Here is a 23,917-nt window from a genome sequence, read left to right as displayed (position 1 = left end):
GAACAAAATACTAGGACTAAAAACGACGTTTTATTGGTACGTCAAGCCCTGGCGTCTTTTCGGGGGGGGGGGAGGAGGAGTCAGGGAAGATTTTGTGGGGCCACCATATAGTGATACGATCTTTTAAAATTGATAACACGAATTTTTTAATTGTTAGGGAGAATAAAGTTGGGTGGGCCAAAGTCAAATTTGAGGGTACACGGCCCACCCTATCACCCCCTCTAGCGCCGGTAATTTTGGTACTTTATTCTTGTAATAAAGTAGAAATATAATACATTTCTCTAGCAATTTCACATCGGATTGTGAAAACGTTGCAAACTGTTTGTTATCATGCACGCCACGTGCTCATAGACTAAGTGAGGCGTATTAACAACACGTAAAGTATCGCGAGTTTTGGATCCTATTATAGATGTATGTTTTCTATGCTGCTAAGGTAACTATTATTAAACGAAAACGGTCTTGACGTCTTTGTGGCGCATTTTTTTTTTTTTTTTAGGTACGATGATGGCATACACATATATCTACACGTGTTTCAGTAATAAAAATTCAAATTCGGAAACAAAATTCTATACGTGGGGGCGATCCATGCAGTATGACATAAAAGCTCGTGATTGCATGTTTGCGTGGATGATGTTGCAACCGCTCGTTTAAGTCATATAAATTGCTTAACTTATTTTAGGTGCATGCGTTTTTACAGTATACATGTTTAATCAAAATATGACTTCTTCGTCACATACAAGAAGATTTAACGAGCACTGTTACCTATAAATAGAAGCACTATTCAGCTAGACCACTTGTTATCTTAGGTATTTCTAATGGGAATGTTTTATGCGCATGCTTGAGAAAATTTTGTTTGTTTATTGTTAAGCGCAAAGCTACACAATGGGTTATTTGCGCTCTTCTCACCGCGGGTATCAAAACCAGATTTTTAGCGTCATAAGCCCTCACCTTACCGCTGAGCCACGAGGGGGGGGGGGCTTTGAGAGAAAGATAAAAACAGCTGAATGAATAAATGGAGCGCAAAACAATGAAGAGAAATGTCTTATAGAAACGTAATAAGACAAAATAAAGCTTAAAGAAAAAATAATATTGATTTGTGATTTTGTCTTTTATCGTGAAACATTTTTGATTGTTTTGTGTGTATACTTCGGACAGATATTAAAAATACGCTTTGGTACCTTTTAAATAAATAAATAATATGAATAAAAACTAAATATCGTGGTAAAAGGTTTGTCAGTATTCTCTGCACGTAAGCACTGCAGTCTTGATGAACTGATGTTGTTAAGTTCTGTATTTCCAAATAAAGTGTCTTTTCTTTAGATATTTCAAACTTGTGTTTATTTTGAACGTGTTTGTTCGTTTGCTGTTAAGCACAAAGCTTGCACAATGGGCTGTCTATCCAGTGCCCAACACGGGTATCGAAACCAGGATTTTATCGTTATAAGCCTTCAGACCTGCCGCTGAGCCAGTGAATTGGAGATCGTAACGTGTTAGAGAAGAAATACTTGCTTATCTATTTATAGGCTTAACAGAAAGAATATTTTCGATAGAGAAACAACAGGAAACGCTTCACACCAATCTCAACATTGCAGTGGAAGTAAAGCTTCACAGAAAACACTAAAGTTTGACAAAACGAACGACATTATTGGTACTAGCACCTGGTTCCTGGGTGGTGTTGTATTTGAAGAACAGACTCCGAGAGAAAGTGAACTGATGCGTCAACGCACGTGCTAATGTACGTCTGCTTTTGATGTGTCTGGCGAGGAGGCGTCACCAATCGAGAGAAGTAACACGTACAGTAACAATAACTAACCCCTCACTACTCCTAGCGTCTATATATAAAAAAAAAGAAAGAAAAGAAGGTAAAGACCGATTTTTTCTTTCGTTATGAGAGTGTCGCGCATGTGTGATTTTAGCATATGTTGTGTCGCTTTCACTCAACTCAACTCAGAGTTACGCGGCGTCCCTTGCTTTGACTTAGAACCTCAGTAGGAAGTGAGTCTATGCTGGCGTACTACCTTGCTAGCTCCAACCACTGCCTGTTTTACAACCGTTTCTGTGTTTCCGCTACCTATAGAATCTATATATATGCGACTGTTAGACACAGGATGAATTGAAAGGAGTTTGACCGAGGAAGATTCGAAAGTCATGTCGCGTGGTGGGCACGCGCCGTCCGTGATTTTTTTTTAACGCATTGAGTAGCAAAATTTATATTGGACTTATATAAGAAGGGGATGCACAAGCTGAAACTTTCTACCCCAGGGATGAGCGTCCATCTACGTTGTCTTGTTTTTTCGTGCTTGTGTCGGTAGCAGATTACGAGGAGAAAACAGGAACTGAAGTTGGCGTAATAAGTGGAAATACAGGATGGCAGGTCTTTCAAGTACAAGTATGTGAAGTCGAATATTTGTTGGCTTTTACTAATGTCTTGTTTTATTGCATCTAAAAGTAGGTTATCCGAATCATAGATGTACATAAGGAATTACGTACTTATTTATAAAATACATTTGAGGTCATGAAGTTTGCTTTAAAAGCTTTTGTGAAGGTATTTTTACTATGCACATTACTATGGCGTTCATAAATAAATATGGGAAACTGTAACTGTAAGGAGTTTCATCAATATATTTATCATTTTCTTGGAATTTCTCTGAGTGATTGCTTTATGAAATATGACTTCAGGAAGACATATTTCTTTCGGCAACTATAAAGCATCACTGGAATTCAACATGTTGTTCAAACGTCGTTTAACTGAAGGGGGTGTGTTGTATATAGTTGATTGGCTCTCAAATACACGTCTTGCGCTGTACATGTTATTTCCATGCTATTTTGCGATTTTCTATTCTGCATTTAATTCAGCGTAACATGTTTTCTTCTGTCTTTACTTCGTATGTTTTTAATAATGTTCAAGTCTTCCAAGTGTCCATCTGGAATTTTATAAGTTTGACTGTTGATATCCAACTGTACTTTAACAAAAAACATATTTGTGGATTTTTTATTAAAGAAACTTTAAGCGGTAAAGAAATAATAAAGCTTACGTCAAGCAATAGACAAGTCTTGACGTAATAGATTGATTAGAAGAAAAGGGCCAGACAGACGTAGCTTCTTCAACTTGTACTTGATTTCATATTAACGAACGCAAAGTTTAATTTGATTTGCTAAATGCACGCATGATTTATGATCGATATATAATTTTATCAATCTTGAGAATTTTTGTACGAAAGCTATGTTTTTACTCGATTCTCTTCTCTTGTTGGACTTATAAACAAAAAAGTCCAAGCTGTTTTTTTGGTGTATCCAATGGCTTTCACAGAAACACATACGGCATGTCTGCGGACTTACAACGCTTAACCAGGTTTCGATACCCGTGGTGGGCAGAGCACAGATAGCCCTTTATGTAGCTTTGTGCTTAACTACAAACAAACATTTCCTGCACGTTTGAAGTTTTAAAAAAGATTGTATCTCGGTTAAAAAATGTTTTATTGAACAAAATAATTAAAAAAGAGATTAAACCCTCTAATAAAAAGTGTTTGACATAACCAAGTTTTTCAAATATAAGAAAAGTTAAAATCTATTAAGTTCGATACAAACTAAAATGCTTTCTGTTCGTTTGTTTGTTTGTTATGGATTTCGCGCAAAGCTACACGAGGGCTATCTGCGCTAGCCGTCCCTAATTTAGCAGTGTAAGACTAGAGTGAAGGCATCTAGTCATCACCACCCACCGCCAACTCTTGGACTACTCTTTTTATCAACGAATAGTGGGATTGACCGTCACATTATAACGTCCCCACGGCTGAAAGGGCGAGCATGTTTGGTGTGATGAGGATTCAAACCCGCGACCCGCGAATCGAGCGCCCTAACCACCTGGCCATGCCGGGGCTTTTCTATTATTAAGAAATATCATTGTAAAAAGCTCACCTTAAAAAATTTGTAGCACTATTTTACTAGTTTCAAGTGTGAAAGAAAATATAAATGGAAATAAGATATTTTTGCAGTACAATTCAGTTTGTGTATCTTCAGGAAAGGTAGCTTATACTATAATTTTCGGCTCCATCCCAATCGACACCATTTTCACGTTGGTTTCTTTACATGCTATATATACTTTTTGCTGATAACACGTGTGGTGAATAGGGAGCTTGTACTCCAACAATAACCTCAGGTTATCTTCCTTTTTTTTTTACCACTTCTTTCTTTGGAATACAGAGCTAGTTGGAGCATGGCTGCAATTCCATTCGATTCCAGGACCGCTTTCTTTGGTAGGCAGCCATATTACATTAATTGTACAAATAAAACTTGAAATGGCTTAACCTGTATAGTACATAAAAGTGTTATTCACCAGTTCTGCACGGAATCATGTATAGAGGTGTTTTTGTGCACAAAAAGGGGAAAGATGCCTTTTTGAAATACACACCTTGAAGATATGATACTGACATTTTAGGCGAACATAGTTAACTTACTTTTAAAGGTATATGTCACTTTGAAGGGAATTCTCTTCTCCCACCACTTTAACAAATCATAATTGAGTGATATGTTACCTAAGGAAGGTTAATAGGGATAAAATATTGTCTAGGTTTATTAACCCTCTTTTTTTCCAGTACGTCTTCTCTCATTTCGTTCATCCACCTCCATTATTATGATAAAGCATAGCGATCGTTTTAATAATGTAATATTTTTATTATGGATCCTGCTGTACGTTGAGACTCTGTAAGCTAATATAACCTTCAGAGTCATGAGCAGCCTAAAGTAGCTCGTACATAGTTTTTATAGCCCGAATGATAAATAGTTATAGATCTGCATTATTTAATTAGTCTGTTCAATCGATACAAATGTCTATGAAGCCTCGTTTATCATTGTCAAATCAATGATTGTTTAAATCTGAAGCGAAGTGCAGGTTTCAATTAGTCAGGTCGAAATTACAGAGAATACGATTAATGCGTATTGATCGCCGTGTGGAAAAAAAAAGAAAAGTTAACGTGTGCAAAGATAATGGATAAATAGAAAGATAGAGAGAGAGAGAGATATTCTTAATGATTTCGTGAGTGACATGAATTTCTCTTTTTTTATTGTTCCATAACATTCAATAAACGTAAAAAAAGCACATGGCTTTTACGTAAAAGTTTACTTTACGAATAACTGCCAAATATAGGCATAACTCTGATGTCCGTTTACAGGACTAGATTAAGGACTTTGGGGGGGGGGGGCTCTTATAAATGAACTTCACAAATAAGTCAAATATAATTCAGTAACATTTATTAACTACAGTTTCAACAATAAACAAACTCAAGCGATGGGTAGATAATAAACAAAATACTAATTATAATATTTGTAATAAATAGAAAGTGTTGAGAAAGATAAAAAAAAAGTACAAAGTAGTGACAACGAATTATATTGTTAAATAGCCGAGAAAATATTTATTAAATAACAAGCTGTAAGACCATATTAATGAAGAAAATTAAATAATAATAGGCTTATATGAAACGACAAAAATTTGCTTTTATCATAGTGACACAGTTGCATATTTATTTAATATTTTCTCTTAGCCCCTCCTTCCCGGGGGATTGCACTCATTGCTATTTCATTAATTTGGCCCTGCCTGTAGATACTAACCTATTTTTGCTTGATATAAAAATATATATATGTGCCTCTTCTCTAAGCTTAGTTGGTCAGCTTCAGCTCCTTTAGCCCAACTGTTGTACTTTGTTTTGTCTCTCGTACATTTATTTAGAGCTTCAGGGTATAAATTCTTGTTAATGACACTTACCAGCTCAGCTGAGTAGCCCCGTGAGAATAAAACAATTCATAACTAGCTCCTTAAAACTAGTCTTCTGTATCTTGTCTGTCGCTATCTTTCAAGGTTCAGCGGCTTGTACTACACTATCAACAGATTCAGTTACACTGTCGAAAGGAATGTTTCGTTATATAACAAAGTGGCAAACTGTAAAAGAATTGTTCTTTTACATTTTTATTATATGCAAGTACAACGAAACGCTTAAGAAGTTATACCTGTGTTTGTGCCGTGCGCTTTGTACGTTGTTATTGTTCAGAATTTGTGTTTCATAATCAACAGAAGAATAAAATTGGTTTAAAATATCTCAATCGCCAGATTTTCTGTCTTTATTAGAAAGGTTACACAAATTGCAATAGGTTCGTCATTGGTTTATTCCTATTGCCCAATAGTGTAATGTCATGCTATGGCTAGCCCTACCCTACACCCCTAAATGGTAGTCAGGAAAGATAGAGTGTTTTCCTATTGGATATCAACCACCTGTCCCACTGGAACTATCCATCACACCTGTCAGGTACACCGATTCTACAGGTGCGTTGCTTGTTGCAAGTCATGTCTAAAGCGCGTGCTTTATGTACGCCTTGTACGAGGAGGTGTGGATCGTGTAATTCATTCTATCCAATCACGGGCAAACTGTAAATTAATATAAAGTAAACTAGTTACTCAAATGTCGGAATTTCGTGACTGGTGTTTAGGTTGTCCTTTTCTTAGTGCTAGATGTCCTTATATATATATATATATACCATTCAATAGTTTCTTCGGAATCATTAAAAAAATATTGAAACGAGATCTTATTTCGTGCGGAAGGAAAATATTTTAGAAAAAGTAAACACAGAGAGTTTTTCGTATGTAATTTACATAAATCAGTAAAGATTGGAATTTTTCTTCTGAATTCATTGGAACATATATATATGTACGACATACGTAGACCATTATTATAAAGGAATTTTGACATACATGGTTATTTTATAAAAGAACCTTATGTATATGTATACCTTGATTAATCTTAAAAAATCAAATCATTATAAAAAAAAGGTTGCTTCAAAAGAGAGTAACCAGTTTAGAAGTTTTATTAATATAGACATTAACAAACTAAGAAAATCATGCTTTCTTTAAGACAAAAACCACGTTAACAAACTAAGGAAATCATGTTTTCTTTAAGAAAAAAGGTCACGTTAACAAACTAAGGAAATCATGCTTTCTTTAAGACAAAAACCACGTTAACAAACTAAGGTAATCATGCTTTCTTTAAGACAAAAACCACGTTAACAAACTAAGGTAATCATGCTTTCTGTAAGACAAAAACCACGTTAACAAACTAAGGTAATCATGCTTTCTGTAAGACAAAAACCACGTTAACAAACCAAGGAAATCATGCTTTCTTTAAGAAAAAAACCACGTTAACAAACTAAGGAAATCATGCTTTCTTTAAGAAAAATGGCCACGTTAACAAACTAAGGAAATCATACTTTCTTTAAGACAAAAACCACGTTAACAAACCAAGGAAATCATGCTTTCTTTAAGAAAAAAGGCCACGTTAACAAACTAAGGAAATCTTGCTTTCTTTAAGACAAAATCCGTGTTCACAAACTAAGGAAATCATGCTTTCTTTAAGAAAAAAGGCCACGTTAACAAACTAAGGAAATCATGCTTTCTTTAAGAAAAAAGGCACGTTAACAAACTAAGGAAATCATGCTTTCTTTAAGACAAAAACCACGTTAACAAACTAAGGAAATCATGCTTTCTTTAAGACAAAAGCCTTGTAAACAAACTAACGAAGTCATGCTTTTTTTAAGACAAAATCAATGTTAATAAACTAAGGAAATCATGCTTTCTTTAAGACAAAATCCATGTGTGTTTTTTATCCTTTTTTATCCTTAAATTATGTTATTTTGCAAGCCAATTTCTTTCAATATTTTATTTTGTATCCGTATGTAACTTTAATTAATTTGACCCTTGACCTTAGACCAAGTTTTTTTTAATAGTAAAGTATTAGATGTATGTTATTTACATGTGTCCACAGAAGCAATTTATTTTGACGTTTGATTATCGACTGTTTTTACTATACCAGAGCCTTTCCTTGCGTTATATATATATATATTTACAATACGTTTAAAACATTATTTGTTAAGCTGTGGTCACATTTTAGACGTAGAATTTCATTATTGAATTTCCGTGTTATGTAAGAGGCAAATGTCATGTTAAAAATGTTTTCAGTAAAATATGTTGTTGGTTTTTGTCTTGTTTATACAGTGTTATACGAACAAGAAATTAGTTGAACAGGTTATTCGATTTATCGCGACCATCTTTAAATACTGTTAGAGTGTATCAAAGTCTGCACGATAAATAAGAACAGGTCAAGAGAAGACGATAGTAAAAGCATTAATCTCACATTGGAACTGAGAATATTTGTTGAAGCACATATATATATTTAAAAAAATGATACTTTATAAATGTTTCCTAACTATTTTTTCATCATTTCTTTCTTAACTGTTCCAATTGAATGGATCCAACACGAAGAATGTACTGAGAGGAAACTCCTATCGACAGTATTTTTGTTTGTTTGTAATTAAGCACAGAGCTACACAATGGGCTATCTGCGATCTGCCCACCACCGGTATCGAAACCCGGATTCTAGCGTTGTAAATCCGCAGACATACTGCTGTGCCACTGGGGGGCATCGACGGTATATTGCTTATTACCCGTTTTCATTAGGTCAACAAGGCTTCAAAATTTAGTATCTCAACTGAAGCGCCCTTTGAAAAATAAAAATGTGAGATATGCCAATTCGAGAGAAATAAAGTTCGTCACAAAATTCAGCGTTTAACCTATTACTAAATTATTATTTTTTTCGAATGTAAAAAATAATACTGAAATTAAATACCGAGACTAAGAAGTGAATTAGTATTTTTTTGTTAACAATAACAGGATTTCAGGTATATATATATATATACTGAAATGGCTCATGACAATATTTTTATATATATACCCGGAAAGAAACTTTCAGTAATAAGCGATTTTATTAGTTGCGAAATTAAAGAAAACCAAGAAAGTTATCCTCACATCTACGCGAAGTAAATACTAAAATAAAAATGGTGAAAGAAATTCAAATAAAAGAATGGAGTTTCCAGACGTTCCACCAGGTCACGCTGTACAGTAACACCAATTAAAGTAGAGGTGGTGAAATCATTAAGAACTGTTTTTTATTTTATCTTACATCGTTTATTCACCAGTTTAATAAAGTCTTAATGAATACATCCTGCAAGTAACACTGTATGCTATGTTGACATCTTGTTAGAGCTCGTTGCACGTGTCACATGCACCATGACGCAGCGAATGACGTATCGGTGTTTTCACTCCCTAAGGTGATTCAGAGAGACGTATTCGAACGAATACTTTTGTAGATCAACCTAAATAGGTTGAAAAAAGGGATAACCTCGCTTTTCTTAAATAAGTAAAATAAAATCTTGAATTAGATGTTAAAAAGTATTTTCACCAATCATTTTCTTGCCCCTCAACCGTTAATCTTCACTTTAACACTATTATACCCAAAAATAGATTTTCTTTGTCTTGTCTTACACCGAACATATCTGTTGACTAGTGTCATTAACATGACAGACCTGTCACTCCTGTTGACGGAATACGTAATATTTTTTTCAATATGTTAAGCTCTGTTAGTTGAAACACGAATATTTCTAAAAGTGTAAAATTATAAAGGTATGTACATAGTTTACCTAGAGTCCAATACCACCATTTTTAATGGCTGGACTTACTTCGAGGACCTGTTTGTGGGATTTTTCTTTTGACGTGAGTAATAATAATATGATTGGGGACTTTATCATGTACAAAGTAACAACGACTTTTCTTTACCAGCTGTAGTTTGTGTCAATGGGAGCTTAAAGTGGATGCTAGTACTGCTATTGGTACGTTTAAGTAAAACAGTGTAATAGTATTGATGATTCTATTGTCCGAAATGAAATAATAGGTTAAACAATCTCCAAATTTGTTTATATATTTCTATTTAAAGGAGGATGACGTTTCGAGCTAACGCTCTTCGTCAGATCGTACAGCTTACAATAGCATTGTTCTAAACTGTACGATCTGACGAAGAGCGCTAGCTCGAAACGTCATCCTTCTTTCAATAAAAATTAATATAAAAAAATGGCGATTGTTTAACCTATTATTTAATTTTGATATTTTCGTCACCTATGCGGTTTGAACAATATTTGTGTAATTCTATTGCCCAAACCCACCTTGGTGCGTAAATGCACCTTCCACAGTTATATGTTTATATGTGTTTGTTTGTTTTCGGAAATTTGTACAAGATTACACAAGGACTCTGAGCTAGCAGTCCCTAATTTTGAAGTGATAGACTAGAGATAAGGCAGCCTGTCAACAACACCCACCGTCAACCCTTGAGCTACTCTAATCGAAAAATAGGATTGGATCGTCAGTCTTATAGCGCAACCATGCCCCCAAAAGTGCGGAACACGTTTTTTGCGGTAACAAGAAGCAATCCCAGCTTTTAAGAGTCACAGTCCGGCACACTACCACTACGCCAGATAAATTAACGAAACAAGGTGAAATTTACCTTTATAAACGTTTCCGAGAACCTAAAAGTGTGTTGTTTTTAAGAAAACGTTTACACCCAATAGTTTCGGTCTTTGCCGTAATGTGCAAGTTATTTACGTGAAAACGTTTACACCCAAGAGTTTCGGTCTTTGCCGTAATGTGCAAGTTATTTACGTGAAAACGTTTACACCCAAGAGTTTCGGTCTTTGCTGTAATGTGCAAGTTATTTACGTGGATTTCGCCTGGAAACGATGGACCTCGAACGGCCTAAATTAGACGGTTGTCTGGTGCCCTAATCTCGCCCAGGATCACTTTACATAGACTGGCGCCTTGCGCTGTCGTAAAGCCAACACCTCTATCTCGTATAATATAGTCAGTCGTATCGCCGACAGTGCTTACATTCAAAATATATCTAGTGCGTTATTTATTAAGTTTTTTTTTTTGTAGCGTTACGGTTGCTGAGAAAACGCGATATACTTCAATTTGTTGGTATTAGGTGACCGGAAGTTGTTAGGACGTTTTGAGCTCTACTTGAGTTTCTGCTTATTTACTGAATATCATAAAGAAAACAACAACAACAACAAAAAACGTTTCTTCTTCATATCTAAGTGATTTACGCTCTTAAACTCAACTCGGATTTTTTTTTTCAGTTGTCCTGGTCAGTTTATGGAGAAGGACAAAAAGAGTACAACTATGATGTAAGTTAATATCGATTGTTTAAAAGTCGGAGATACGATGGTGTGGCATTGCTTATTATACAACACAGTGAGCACCTTGTATATACAGTCAGATATACAGAAGTAATACACACTTGAAAACATTAAACTTGAAATTGAGAACATATCTTGTCTACATCTGCCTACAACACAATACCTGCCGGAATGATATAATTCTATTGTGAATAATATATTCTACTAATATATATTTATCAAGTATATTATTGCTATGGAACTTATAGTTATTTAAAAAATATATTTCTTTTTAATGGGCATATGTTACAAATACAAATAATTTACACTGGACTTTGTTCTGATGGTTAAGCGTGTTGAAACGAAATAATATCTACCAGTAGATATACAGCAGGATCGTTAGGGCGCTCGACTCGCAATCTGAGAGTCGCAGGTTCGAATCCCCGTCCCACGAAACATGCTCACCCTTTCAGCCGTGGGGGTGTTATAATGTGACGGTCAATCCTACTATTCGTAGGTAAAAGAGTAGCCTTCACTAGCTGCCTTCACTCTAGTCTTACACTGCTAAATTAGGGACTGCTAGCGTAGATAGCCCTCGTGTAGCTTTGCGCGAAATTCAAAACAAACAAACAAACAAACGTTACTGTAGCACCTATACATAGAGTACACGATGAAATGTATAAGATGAAACAAGTCTCTTTGACCTGCTAATAGATCTTGTGTTGTCTTTTTCTCTGTGAAAGCATCACACGTGTGTTTCACTCGTTACTTTGTTTCTTACACGCTGATCCATGGTCATGCAGAAAAACATGGCGCCAGTAAAGTGCTTCGTCCACGCGTTGTTCTGGGAAAAGGAAAACAAGGATTCACCTTCTTCCTGAACTGCCTACTTCCGTGTTTTTTATATACTTTTTTAACTATTAATTTTATTTCTCAATCTCTACTGTTCATTGGGAGGGGGGTGTTTCCTGACTTCGTCTTCGGGTTACGAGAAATACACATGAAATGTGACACGTCAGTCCATAATGATAAATAAATGTAGTGATGCAAACAGAGTAATGGAATAAGACAGAGTTATTCCTGGCGATAAGGAAACGTCTAAACAAAATACAGAATATACATCAACTTATTGCTATCTATATGCTTGTTTATATTTCTTTCCCCAAACATACATATATCTATATCTACATACATAATACATACGTATATATATATACAAAACAAGTCTTAACCAAAACGCTGCACAACAAAAGAAAGTCATGAAGGCACAGGCTACAATGTGGGGATATAATACGTGTCCTGATTTTTGTACGTGACTTGTGCAAGTAGGACCCACATAGCGATGGGGATACACCGTCTGTCAGTCTTAATCTTCGTTCGTAAGGCCTAAAGAAAAAATAAGAAAACAGTAACATAAGAAAAAAATAAAAACAAAACAGTATAACAGGACAAGATCTGGGCGCTCATTGCTCAAGCCTACAACGTCCCACATCACGTCACCCTTCACTGCCTGCAGACAGTTGTGAGAATGTGACTGCTCTCAGAAAAAAAGAATTGAAGAAAAAGAGAAATAAAATTTTCTATCATTGGGAGAAGGGGGTTAGTACTAAAACCTTACCTCCTGAAGTTGAAATTATAGCCCCAAATCTGGTAATAAAAGCTCAAATTAATAAGTTAGTGTTAGTAGCACAGCAGACAAATTATACTAGAATAAAACCCCTACCGAGCTGTCTAAACTAGTATGACATCCATCCTTCGCCCATAAAGTCTACTCATAAGGGTTTAAGGCTTGTTTTGAATTATAAATACGTTCTATTCTATCATAGGTTTGTTGTTGCTGTTTGTAACGTTGTTCTTCCTTTTTGGTGTAAATATTAACTGATAAATTAACAAACAACGATTTATAAGCACAATGAAGTGATATATTTTGGACAGACCAATGTTCTGTCAAAACATGTAGTATGCCCTCCCCCCATATAAATCACTTCATTATATAAGCAATAATTTGCTTCTATACTCAAGTAATAACTTAAAAGTTAACTGCTTGGATAATTTATATTTTTACATTTATATATATGCGTGTGTATGTATATAGATACACGGACACACGTCGATGATGCTCTCAACAACAACTAACTTTAAGTTCATTAGATATTGAGCCAGCAAAACATGTCATTTTCTATTTCATATTCATTAGAAGTACATGACCTACTTTATTCTCTCGTGCACAAAGAATGGAATTATTTTCAACTTGTTAGGCTGCCCATACATAAATTGTTTTCGTAACTGTTAATTGAATCAATACTTTTGCCGAAGAACACATGCATTGATGTTTAGAAAACGTAACACGCCAAAAAGAACAGCGGGTGCTTATCATTATACAATAAAAATCTGTCGAAAATGAAGTCGCTCGAAATACATAATCTATGATACGCCCTTGTTCATCTGTTTAATAAACATGATTGTAAGGTTTGATTAAAGAATGGTTCACTTGTTTATCTAGTCCTTCGATATTAATACTTTACATACAGCGGTATTCACAAAGGACTGCTGACAGTCATTTTTTAACAGCATGTTATATACTGCACCTATTGTCTATATCTAAGCTAGTTCACATTACACGTGTTCCTAGCAGTTTTCGTGTATTATTTGATATGTAATAGATCACTGAATGTTATTTCTGTCACGTTGTATATCTGTACGTTTGTCTTAAAGCTATTTCACTGCATTTTCTGTTCACATCGAAATGAACCTCATATATTTCACTGGTTTATTTATTTGTTTGGTTTGGTTTGCTTTGAATTTCGTGCAAAACTACACGAGGGCTATCTGCGCTAGCCGTCCCTAATTTAGCGGTGAAAGACTAGAGGGAATGCAGCTAGTCATCACCACCCACCGCCAACTCTTGGGCTACGCTTTTACCAAAGAATAGTGAGATTAACCGTCACATTATAACGCCCCCCACAGCCGAAATGACGAGCATGTTTGGTGGAACTGGGGATTCGAACCCGCGACCCTCAGATTACTAGTCGAGCACATGAGCCCCCCAAAATTTATTTAAAAAGTTGTTGATCCTCCTTTATTATAACTTTTATGGTGGACGAGGGTCAGTCACTTTGCTACCTTCAACCAGTTAAAGTGCTACTGCTATTCTGAATTTTAGAGTTAGGCTGATGGATATTACGCTTGAGAAATATTGTTTTGATTGACAAGAAGACAGAATGTTCAGACTTTGTTGATCTATATATATATATATATACATAGTATTTTAGCTTATTGAAGTAACCTATAAGTGAAAGCAAATGATAATATAAGTTTTGTTTCTTGACACTTGTGTTAAGGTTGAAATAATATATAACACAAAAAATTAAAATGGGTACAGAATTAAAAACATCTTTGATTAAGGCAACTTTATGGCCTCCAAAAACTAGACTCTTCATGTTTCGACGTTACAACGTTATCATACGAAGTTAGTTGCAAGACATGATAGTGTCATATAACTTTTTTTTAACTAGGTCATGTGACTTGTGTATTGGTTTACAATTCCTTCATAACTTTTAGAGGAGGTCACGTCACATTCTTGGGCACATATTCACCGGACCTTCGTCTTTAATTAATTAGTAATTTATGTGTTTTTTTCATACTTTATTAGGTACAAGGATTCACGAATGAAGGTATTTGAGCCAATAACAGACATAGTAGTGATCTAAATTGGATTAAAGAAGTGAATTTTAATTATTATCAATTATGTTTAACTCATTTACAAATCAGATTTGTAGGGTACAAATTAATAGCACATCATGATTTATTTTAATTTTATTTTAACAGTTAGTATTTCTTTGTTTAACTATCATTATTTTGTTTGAATTAAATTTTACTATCATTCGCAAGAACATGTTTTTTTAAATTCTGTATCCATTTTAATGTTATGTTGTAAACTAAGACACGAAAAAACGTTGTAAAGCATGAATTAATACACTTTTTTTACACAAAGGATCTGACATGTTTCGGGAACCTTTAGCTGCCATCTTCAAGGACTTTTCAAGTCCTCTGTATTAAAACATCAACACATTTATTTTAAGAACAAGTTTCCTAGGTGTAGCATCCAAGTAATATATTTGGGAACAAAACTACATCTTAAGGACTCCCTGCGGTTTTAGTAGAATACTGCTTTTCCTTCAGAACATCAAACTAGCACTAACCCATATTTCTGATACACTATTAACATTAACTCAAGCATGAATCTAAGCCTAAAATTTACGGAAGAACAAACCTCGGTGAAGCGTATCTTTTCCAACGTGCTTGGATGGAATGTATTCCGCACCTGCTCCAGAAAGGTAATTTAAATTTTTATCGCACACGTGCACCCGCTTTGACTTAAGACCCGACTGACTGACTGTCTTTTGTTTTTCTCTCTGCACAGTTTCTTTTACTAGCAAAAGTGACGCGAGTCATTCGCAAAAAAAAACTTTTATTAAAAAAACTAAAACCTAAAAGAATAACGCTCGAAACCTGTTCTATAAAAAGCGTTATATTTCATTTTATGCTTGACTAAGAAAACAAAGTGGAGTAATTAAGTTTTTCGGTGAAAGCTAAAAAAAGAAACAAATGATGAGATAAGACTGTCTTTTCAACTCGTATCTTTAAATTATCTCCTTAAGTGTACAATAATAAAAAAATCGTTTACTACCGTTTTTGTTATCATTGAACTTGAACTACGTTTTTAATCTAAACGGTATTTGTGAATTACCCTCCCTATATTACTCTTAATATGTAGTATTCTACATGTATCATTAATCAAGCCCGGCGCTAGCTAATGCCGTTCATTAATCTAATTTTATATTTATCTTAGGTTTGGCCCCCATTATATATATATCTCACTGCCCCCCCAACCCCAATTACGAATATCTGGAGCCGGAACTGCAATTAATTAGAATTTCTGAATGAAAATAGGAAATAGTGTATGTATAGTAATATGTCAACATTACTATCTATTATATTCAGTGCCCGAAGAGACCTTTCGTCCAGTACTAGAGCTCTTCAGGCCGGCTGAGATACAACAGACATATAGTAGTGCTAATTATATTAGTCAACACTGCTGTTAAGATGTGTTAGATCACATCAGTATTAAGAACTAGTATTCTTATTACTAACACGATCATTATTTGGTACACTATAATGTACATTGTTACTAATGGGTTAAAAAAAGAAAACTCATCAAGAAAGAGATAGAAATACAAAGAAATGCCATTTACTAAGTCACTTTAGTAATTTCAGTTGTTAAAATATCAGTACAGTGCTATTTGTCACTTCAATCGAACTACAGAGACACTCAGTAGAGCAAATACCTCTGCCACGCAGCGTTGATCATATTCGGCTCTCCAAACATACGAAAATATGTCCACATGTCTGTCGTTATCAACTGAAAAGGACCATTTTTGGCAGGACAATGGGCAGTAATATTCTACACATATCTACCAAGGTACATCAAAATCTGATCATTTTTTACTGAGTTCTAGAGCAAAAATAGTGTGAAAAATCGGTCCCCTGTTAACAGATAAAGATTTTTTTATTTATTTTCGTGATCTGGACCTTTGACCCTAATCACTTCTAAGTTGGATGACAATCCAAATGTATACCAACTTTCGTCCAAATCCATGCAGCCGTTTTCGAGAAATGTTGCTGACAAACACACGCACACACACACACACACACACACTCACACCCGGGGGTGAAAACATAGCCTCCGTCATCTTCGGCGGCGGAGGTAAGAAAGAATTAAATAATTAAGCAAAGTCATTGTGGAAGTCGTGATTAATTGTTAATCTCAGGTTAGCTTAATATTATTGAAACTGAATGTGTTATATGTATATCATATGTTATAAACTGTAAGAAAAAAATTATTGTATGTGACATCAAATACGAGATTTCTTTTACTAAAACATAACATAGCTCGTCCAGCGTTTCACTAGTTTCGTTAACTTGGGTAATTCTTAGTAATTGAATAGTGGGTTTCACCTTCATTGTTATAGTGCACCCTAGACCCCAAAGTGTGGAGTGCGTTTTGGAGGCAACGGGTTTCGAAATGCGAATCTCTGTGTTTACATTTCGGGCACGCTACATACTAGGTCAAACTTGATTCGATGTATAAGAGTTTAAAGATGTGAGTCAATGATATAGTTTGATTAATTCACGTGAAATCATTGTCTTTAGGTGGATTTGACAAAAGTTAAAACAAACATAGTCCTTAGAAACATATTCATACTTTCATCCACCTTTTGGCACGCTGAAACTATGTATTCATTGAAACTCTATGAATTAGTTTTTCCTCTAGGGGTTTTCTGAAAGTTAATGTCCAGTAAACCTTTCTGCAGATGGTAACAGAAGTTGTGAAAGCAAAATTGGTATTATATATATATACCCCAATAGTTTCCTATATATCGTTGCGTAGATATGGATGGTGTGTGAAGTCCTGTAGTTCAATATATATATATATATACATAATATACAATACATACATACATAGAGTTCTGTTATTTTTTATATAATTTTGAAATTTTGGTCCATGTGCAATGTTTATTATTATTTCTTCAATAAGTTGAGTATGTGTGGGATCAAAGGTCAGAGATCAGATCAATTTCACAGGAAAAAAAATACTATTGTTACTATTTGTAGAATGAAACTTTTCGAAGTACAGAGCAAAATCTTATAACGTGTAAGTAAGTTTATGTTAACAGTCCTATATAACTGTACATAACGACGTTACGGGGAGGAGGTGATGCACACACAGTTCGTCACCCTACTTGAGTGGCTTATTGTCCTTTTGTCACTCATCACGAATAGTTAGGAAAGTAGTCATCTGCTTTCCACCCACTGTGTTGATCTGTTTCCCATCTGTCGACCTTTCTACGAACAATGGTTATGGTTAGGTCTTTCTAACACTGTCTGATTATCTGCAGCATTCTTTGATTACAGCTGATGATTTGGCGACTATATTTGTTGCCTTCAGTTTGCGTTTATAAAAGTTTAGTTGCTTACCTTGTGATCAAGAGCTGGTTAGAAATTGATTATAAGGTGATATATATAATGAACAGGGACGGCGTTAGCGAGTGGACAAAGGGGACGTTTGCTCCCTCACTAGCGGTAAACAAGCGGTTCCCAAATTCTGGTTGAAATAAAAATAAAAATATACTAAGTTATACAAAGTTAAGCAGCGAAGAATGTGGCTATGTATTACTGTCTATGATTGCTGAGTTATATCACCAACTGACAAATGAAAAGAACTTCCTTTTAAAAGTCCATGAGCTCCTTTTCTCGTGAAATATTGACTTCAACATCTTGGGAAGGACCCACGGTTGGTCAGAAGATATAGAATCTCTATCTCTGATAATTACTACCCTTTATAAACTTTACACTGTGGTACACCATGGGATTGGGATTCACGAGTAAAATCGCAGAGGCGACCCATTACTAAATGGAGGATGTGTTGCTGTCCCAAAATTCGGTGATGGATACTCAAGTTTCTCAGTTAAATTTAGGGACGCATATGGTTGGATGACCTTTGTGAGAAATTTTTAGCCAAACACACTTATCAGAGAAACGACTCTTGAAAATTATTCATAGTTTGCTTTAATTGACAAAATTAGGTTTTACTCGGTTTCTCTAACTTATATTTATTATTGGGGGAGTATTTCAGAATTCCTTTATGGGGAGAGGGGCATTTTAAAGCTCGCATCATCTTCCATTCATAGCTGTGATATGGCTTATAGACTACAGTATCCTTCATTCATATCTGTGATACGCCTTATGAACTACAGTATCTTTCATTAATAGCTGTGATACGCTTTATGGACTACAGTCCGTCCATAAAACAAAGCAGAATAGAGCTCCCAGAGCAACGTTCATCTGCTGACTTGCAATACTACATCCTCATTAAATAGCAATGGATCTAATACCAAATTGCATTTTCGCTTCTTAACATGTTTCAAACTTCATATGGATTAAGGAGTGATTAACTTTGACCCGTCTAGGCCAATATTCGAACTAGCCCACCTATTGACCTTCCACTTCTTCAACAAATTACTCACATGTATCCGGACACTTATATCACGATTGGTGCATCCAAACTGTAGTCCATAAGGCGTATCACAGCTATGAATGGAAGATACTGTAGTCTATAAGGCGTATCACAGCTATAAGTGGAAAATACTGTAGTCCATGAAGCGTATCACAGCTATGAATGGAAGATACTGTAGTCTATAAGGCGTATCACGTATGAATGAAATATATTGTAGTCCATAAAGTGTATCACAGCTATGAATGGAAGATTCTTATCTCAAGGTTAAAGAGCATTGGAAATCCATTATGTGGAGCGATACGTTCTGCTATCTATTTTATCTTGGATGGACGAGTCTAGGTTTGACGACACCCTATGCCATCCTATAACGTGAAGAGTGGCTTGTTATTATCTTGTTAATTATAAAGAGAGCAATGAATAGTGTGACACCCTTCTTCACTTTATGCATTTATAGAACTGTATGGAAAATGGTTTGTTATGAATTTCGAGCAAAGCTACACGAGGGCTATCTGCGCCAGCCGTACCTATTTTAGCAGTGTAAGACTAGAGGGAAGGCAGCTAGTCATCACCACCCACCGCCAACTCTTGGGCTACTCTTTTACCAACGAATAGTGGGATTGACTGTCACTTTATAACGTCCCCACGGCAGAAAGGGCGAGCATGTTTGGTGGTACAGGGATTCGAACCCGTGACCCGCAGATTGCGAGTCGAACGCCCTTAAACTTGGCCATGCCAGGCCGTGTATGGAAAATGACAATACTTCTTTCTTCATCATAATGCATGTACCCCAAGCGATATTGCAATGGTATAAGACTAGGATATGCCTTCGTTAGTCTAGGGCTTTGACCTGAATCCAACTTGGAAAATTTTGACCATCTTTCTTCGGGGCAGGGTTGACGAATCACTAAATCTCATTGCATTTGGTGCTGTTTTTGTAATAAGAGTTGTGGTGGGATACTCAACCATATTTGTATTAACGGATGGTAGCAAGTTTATAATAAAATATACGCTATATTAACGCCAAAGGCTGAAATATTCCTATTACAATATGGTCCTTAGGTATGAAACAGAACAGCCCTTATAAAGGTGTGATATCCCAGTGTTATTGGTAATATAGTGTATTTAGAGGTCCTGCAGATAACGTCAGGTGACTTCCTGTTTCATTCAACGCTGCCATATTGGACGTCAAACATTCCCTTTTAGCAACAAACAGCAACCCATATCAATACAAGATTCGGTAAAGCTTTATATGATGTAAATGGCTTTTGACAAATGAAACAGATCGAAAATTATACGGCTATTTAGACGTCACGAAGTCCAAAGTGAAAAGCGACAAATTTATCTTCTAATATCGTCTTATCTGACGATTAACGTTATCTTAGCGATATGCATAAAGAAAGATACGTCGAGAAACAGCGCAAGACCTCTATAATATGGTATTTTTTTTGTGGCCAGACTGATATCAAGGAAATTTGACGTAATAGAATTGTTGACCAAACGTTCAGAAAATAATCTGATTCATAAAACCTATTGCACAAACTAGCGGTACATGCAAGAGCATATTTTGAGTAACTAATATAATAAACCACTATTCGTTGGTAAAAGAGTAGCCCAAGTGTTGGTGGTGAGAGGTGATGACTAGCTGCCTTTCTTTTAGTCTATCACTGCTAAATTATAGACAGTTAGCGCAGACAGCCCTCGTTTAGGTTTGCGCGAAATTCAAATTCTGAATACGTATAGAGCATGCGTAAAGTGAAGATTTGGGACTTTTTTAAGACTATTTCGTGCATCATACTTCGGAACTGAACTTTGAAACTTACTTTGGGTATTTGTGTGCAACAAATCTATAATTATGTAAGAACGACATTCCACGTTTTTTTTACAATTTCATAGCTTTTCGGATACTAGTCGCCAGCCAACCATTGCCTTTATTAACACAAAGAGAGGTTTTATATGATTGCAACATACTATGTCGTTATTTTAAAATTACCTTGTTAATACTTAGCTCGTTTAATTGGTTGTGTGTTTGTAATTACAAAGCTACACAATGAGCTATCTGTGCTCTGCCCACCACGGGTATCGAAACCCGGATTCTAGCGTTGTAAGTCCGCAGACACACCGTTGCGCTACTGGAGGGCTGTTCGTTTAATGTGCGACTTGCAGTTTTTATATATATATTTACCCATTCAAAATATCATTCAAAAATTCGTGTCATTTATCTCTTAATTATGGGTCGTGTAAGCGCTTGTTTATTTTATTTTTTCATTGTTCTCTGTTCGATGTTTTTTTTTCACCCTTCCACGTGGTGACATCAAAACAAAAGGTTTTTCCGAAAAGGTTGTTGGGTCTTAGTGGAAATGAGGAGCCGGTAAACCAAAGATTGTTCACAGATGTGTGTCTCAACAAGTACGTCTTAACCTTAGACCTGTATGATTCTCAAGTGGGCGAGCTGGTAAAATGATTGGAACAAAGACCGTACCGTTTGAAAAAAGAACATATGGTAACCATATGGTAGTCAGTATTCACACACGTGGCGAAGTGTTGACGCGCCTGATTGTACTTCTTCGGTGAACTGTCTTCATACTGGTTCTGTGGTTGGGAAGATCTTAGCATATACGTGGCATGTGCATCGTGACATCTCCTATGTCACACGGTGAGAAAACATCGACTTTTCGCATAACCTTTTAAGCTCTCTGAACTTAATGCGGCTATCTGTTCGACGACAAATAGTTAAAGAACACGTTCATTTGTTTACAAGTCTTTGCTCTTCACAGTCTTCTTTAATCTTTAAGAAAAACTACGCGACTGGAAACATTGCTAAAGTAGACCACCTTTCTGTAACTGTTATATGGTCGTCTTTGTATATATCTGTATCTTTGAGTATACTTTCATTCCTTCAGTCCATTTATATATATGTATTATTCTACACATTGTTAGTGTGAAAACCTAATATAATTCAGTTCTTACATATGTGTACTATTCTACATATTGTTAGGATGAAAGCCTTGTATCATTCAGTTCTTACATATGTGTACTATTCTACATATTGTTAGGATGAAAGCCTTATATCATTCAGTTCTTACATATGTGTACTATTCTACATATTGTGAGTGTGAAAACCTTATATCGTTCAGTTCTTACATATATATACTATTCTACATATTGTTAGGGTGAAAACCTTATATCATTCTGTTCTTACATATGTGTACTATTCTACATATTGTTAGGATGAAAGCCTTATATGCTTCAGTTCTTACATATGTGTACTATTCTACATATTGTTAGGGTGAAAACCTTATATCCTTCAGTTCTTATATATGTGTTCTACATATTGTTAGCATTGATACCTTATATCCTTCAGTCTATATGTGTATTGTCCTACAGACTGCTACAATTGATACCTCATATCCTCCAGTCCCTATATATGTACACTATATATATATATATATATTATAAATATTGTTAGTTTTAATATCTTATATCCTCCAGTCCATATAAATGTGTATTTTTCTATATATTGTTAACTTCGATATCTTATATCCTTCAGTCCGTATGTATATGTAATGTTCTACGTATTTTTTTTTGTTCAAATCTTGTTTACTTACAGTCATTAAGGAAACCGTTGTGTATTTTTCTGCTATTTAGATACATCTTGGCCAGGTGGTTAGGAGGCTCGACTCGCAATCTGAGGGTCGGGGGTTTGAATCCCCGTCCCGCCAAACATGCTCTCCCTTTCAGCCATGGGGGCGTTATAATGTGACAGTCAATCTCACTATTCGTTAATAAAAGGGTAGCCCAAGAATTGGCGGTGGGTGATGATGACTAGCTGCCTTCCCTCTAGTCTTACACTGCTAAATTAGGGACGGCTAGCGCAGATAGCTCTCGTGTAGCTTTGCACGAAATTCAAAACAAACAAACAGATACATATATATGTTTTTCGTTCTTTATTAACATACTTTTATGGTTTTATACGTTTTTGATATTATACAGGCTTATTTGTGCTTATAATTGCGTATTGTTAGAACTTCAATACAATAAGCCTTCTTTTCTTCACATATATAACCTCCATTTACGGATAGAATTTTCTTTGTGATAACCTAACTGAAACTTTACTTCTTGTCATGCATTCTGTTGGATCGATTATTTTATAACCTTACCATAAGTAATGCTGAAGGTGTAACATTGTTGTTTGCTAGTTACCAAGTGTATTAGAGTTCCTTAAGAGTCCTTTGGGTGAGAAGTCCTTGAATAAGTGAGACCGATTCATGGTCTTTGAAACTTCTTAATTAACATGTAAGGAACTATAACAAAGTATTAGACTCTAAGAAGAATTAATATTGTTAAACAATTTCTTTCTTACAGAAAGCAAATAACAGTATTTAAATCACGATATGAGATTCATAAGTTGTTTGTTTGTTTTCTATTCTAGGTAAGCGCCAGGAAGTTTTCTTTAAGTTTACAACATATAGTTTGAACATTAGGTAAGTTAAAAACAGTGTATAATAAGTGAGATGAGTGTAATAAGTTTTAAGTGGCGTTCGTTTTGAGCCTGTAAACGATATGGACCAGCGGGATTAATATAAGTAAAAAATGCGAAGCATTATAAGTGGTGCTTTTTTGTGGACTGTTGTTTACCAGGAGGATAAGAAAGTGGGTACGGTTTGAAAGTACCTTAATCAGACATGAGCGCTCTTTATGCTCTTTCGAAGTTCAGATGAGGATCGAGCAAAATCATTCTAGAACTTCCAAACTTGATTATTTCCTGAAGTCCTTTGAACGTTTTTTTTAATATGGTTG

General features: G+C 35.3%; 1 protein-coding gene across 4 annotated transcripts in view; it reads left to right on the top strand.

Moving 5' to 3' along the window:
- LOC106456975 (zinc finger E-box-binding homeobox 2-like) overlaps positions 1–23,917 on the top strand; it is a 115,948-nt gene that overhangs the window by 27,483 nt on the left and 64,548 nt on the right. Inside the window, exons 1-2 of one of the 4 annotated variants that reach the window (XM_022382776.1) lie at positions 1,833–2,389; positions 23,550–23,601. The exons of 1 other annotated variant lie outside the window; for it this stretch is intronic. Coding sequence is in view for 1 of the 3 variants with exons in the window: in XM_013916358.2 (XP_013771812.1) it covers positions 2,368–2,389 (22 nt within the window). In the remaining 2 variants the exon portion in view is untranslated. Of the gene's footprint in view, positions 1–1,832; positions 2,390–23,549; positions 23,602–23,917 lie in introns of those variants that run through there. 2 more of the 4 variants (XM_022382777.1, XM_013916358.2) reach the window with 2 other exon arrangements.

Source organism: Limulus polyphemus, unplaced genomic scaffold, assembly GCF_000517525.1.
Source record: "Limulus polyphemus unplaced genomic scaffold, Limulus_polyphemus-2.1.2 Scaffold277, whole genome shotgun sequence".
Taxonomy (NCBI): domain Eukaryota; kingdom Metazoa; phylum Arthropoda; class Merostomata; order Xiphosura; family Limulidae; genus Limulus; species Limulus polyphemus.
This window is presented reverse-complemented; position numbering and strand designations above follow the sequence as displayed.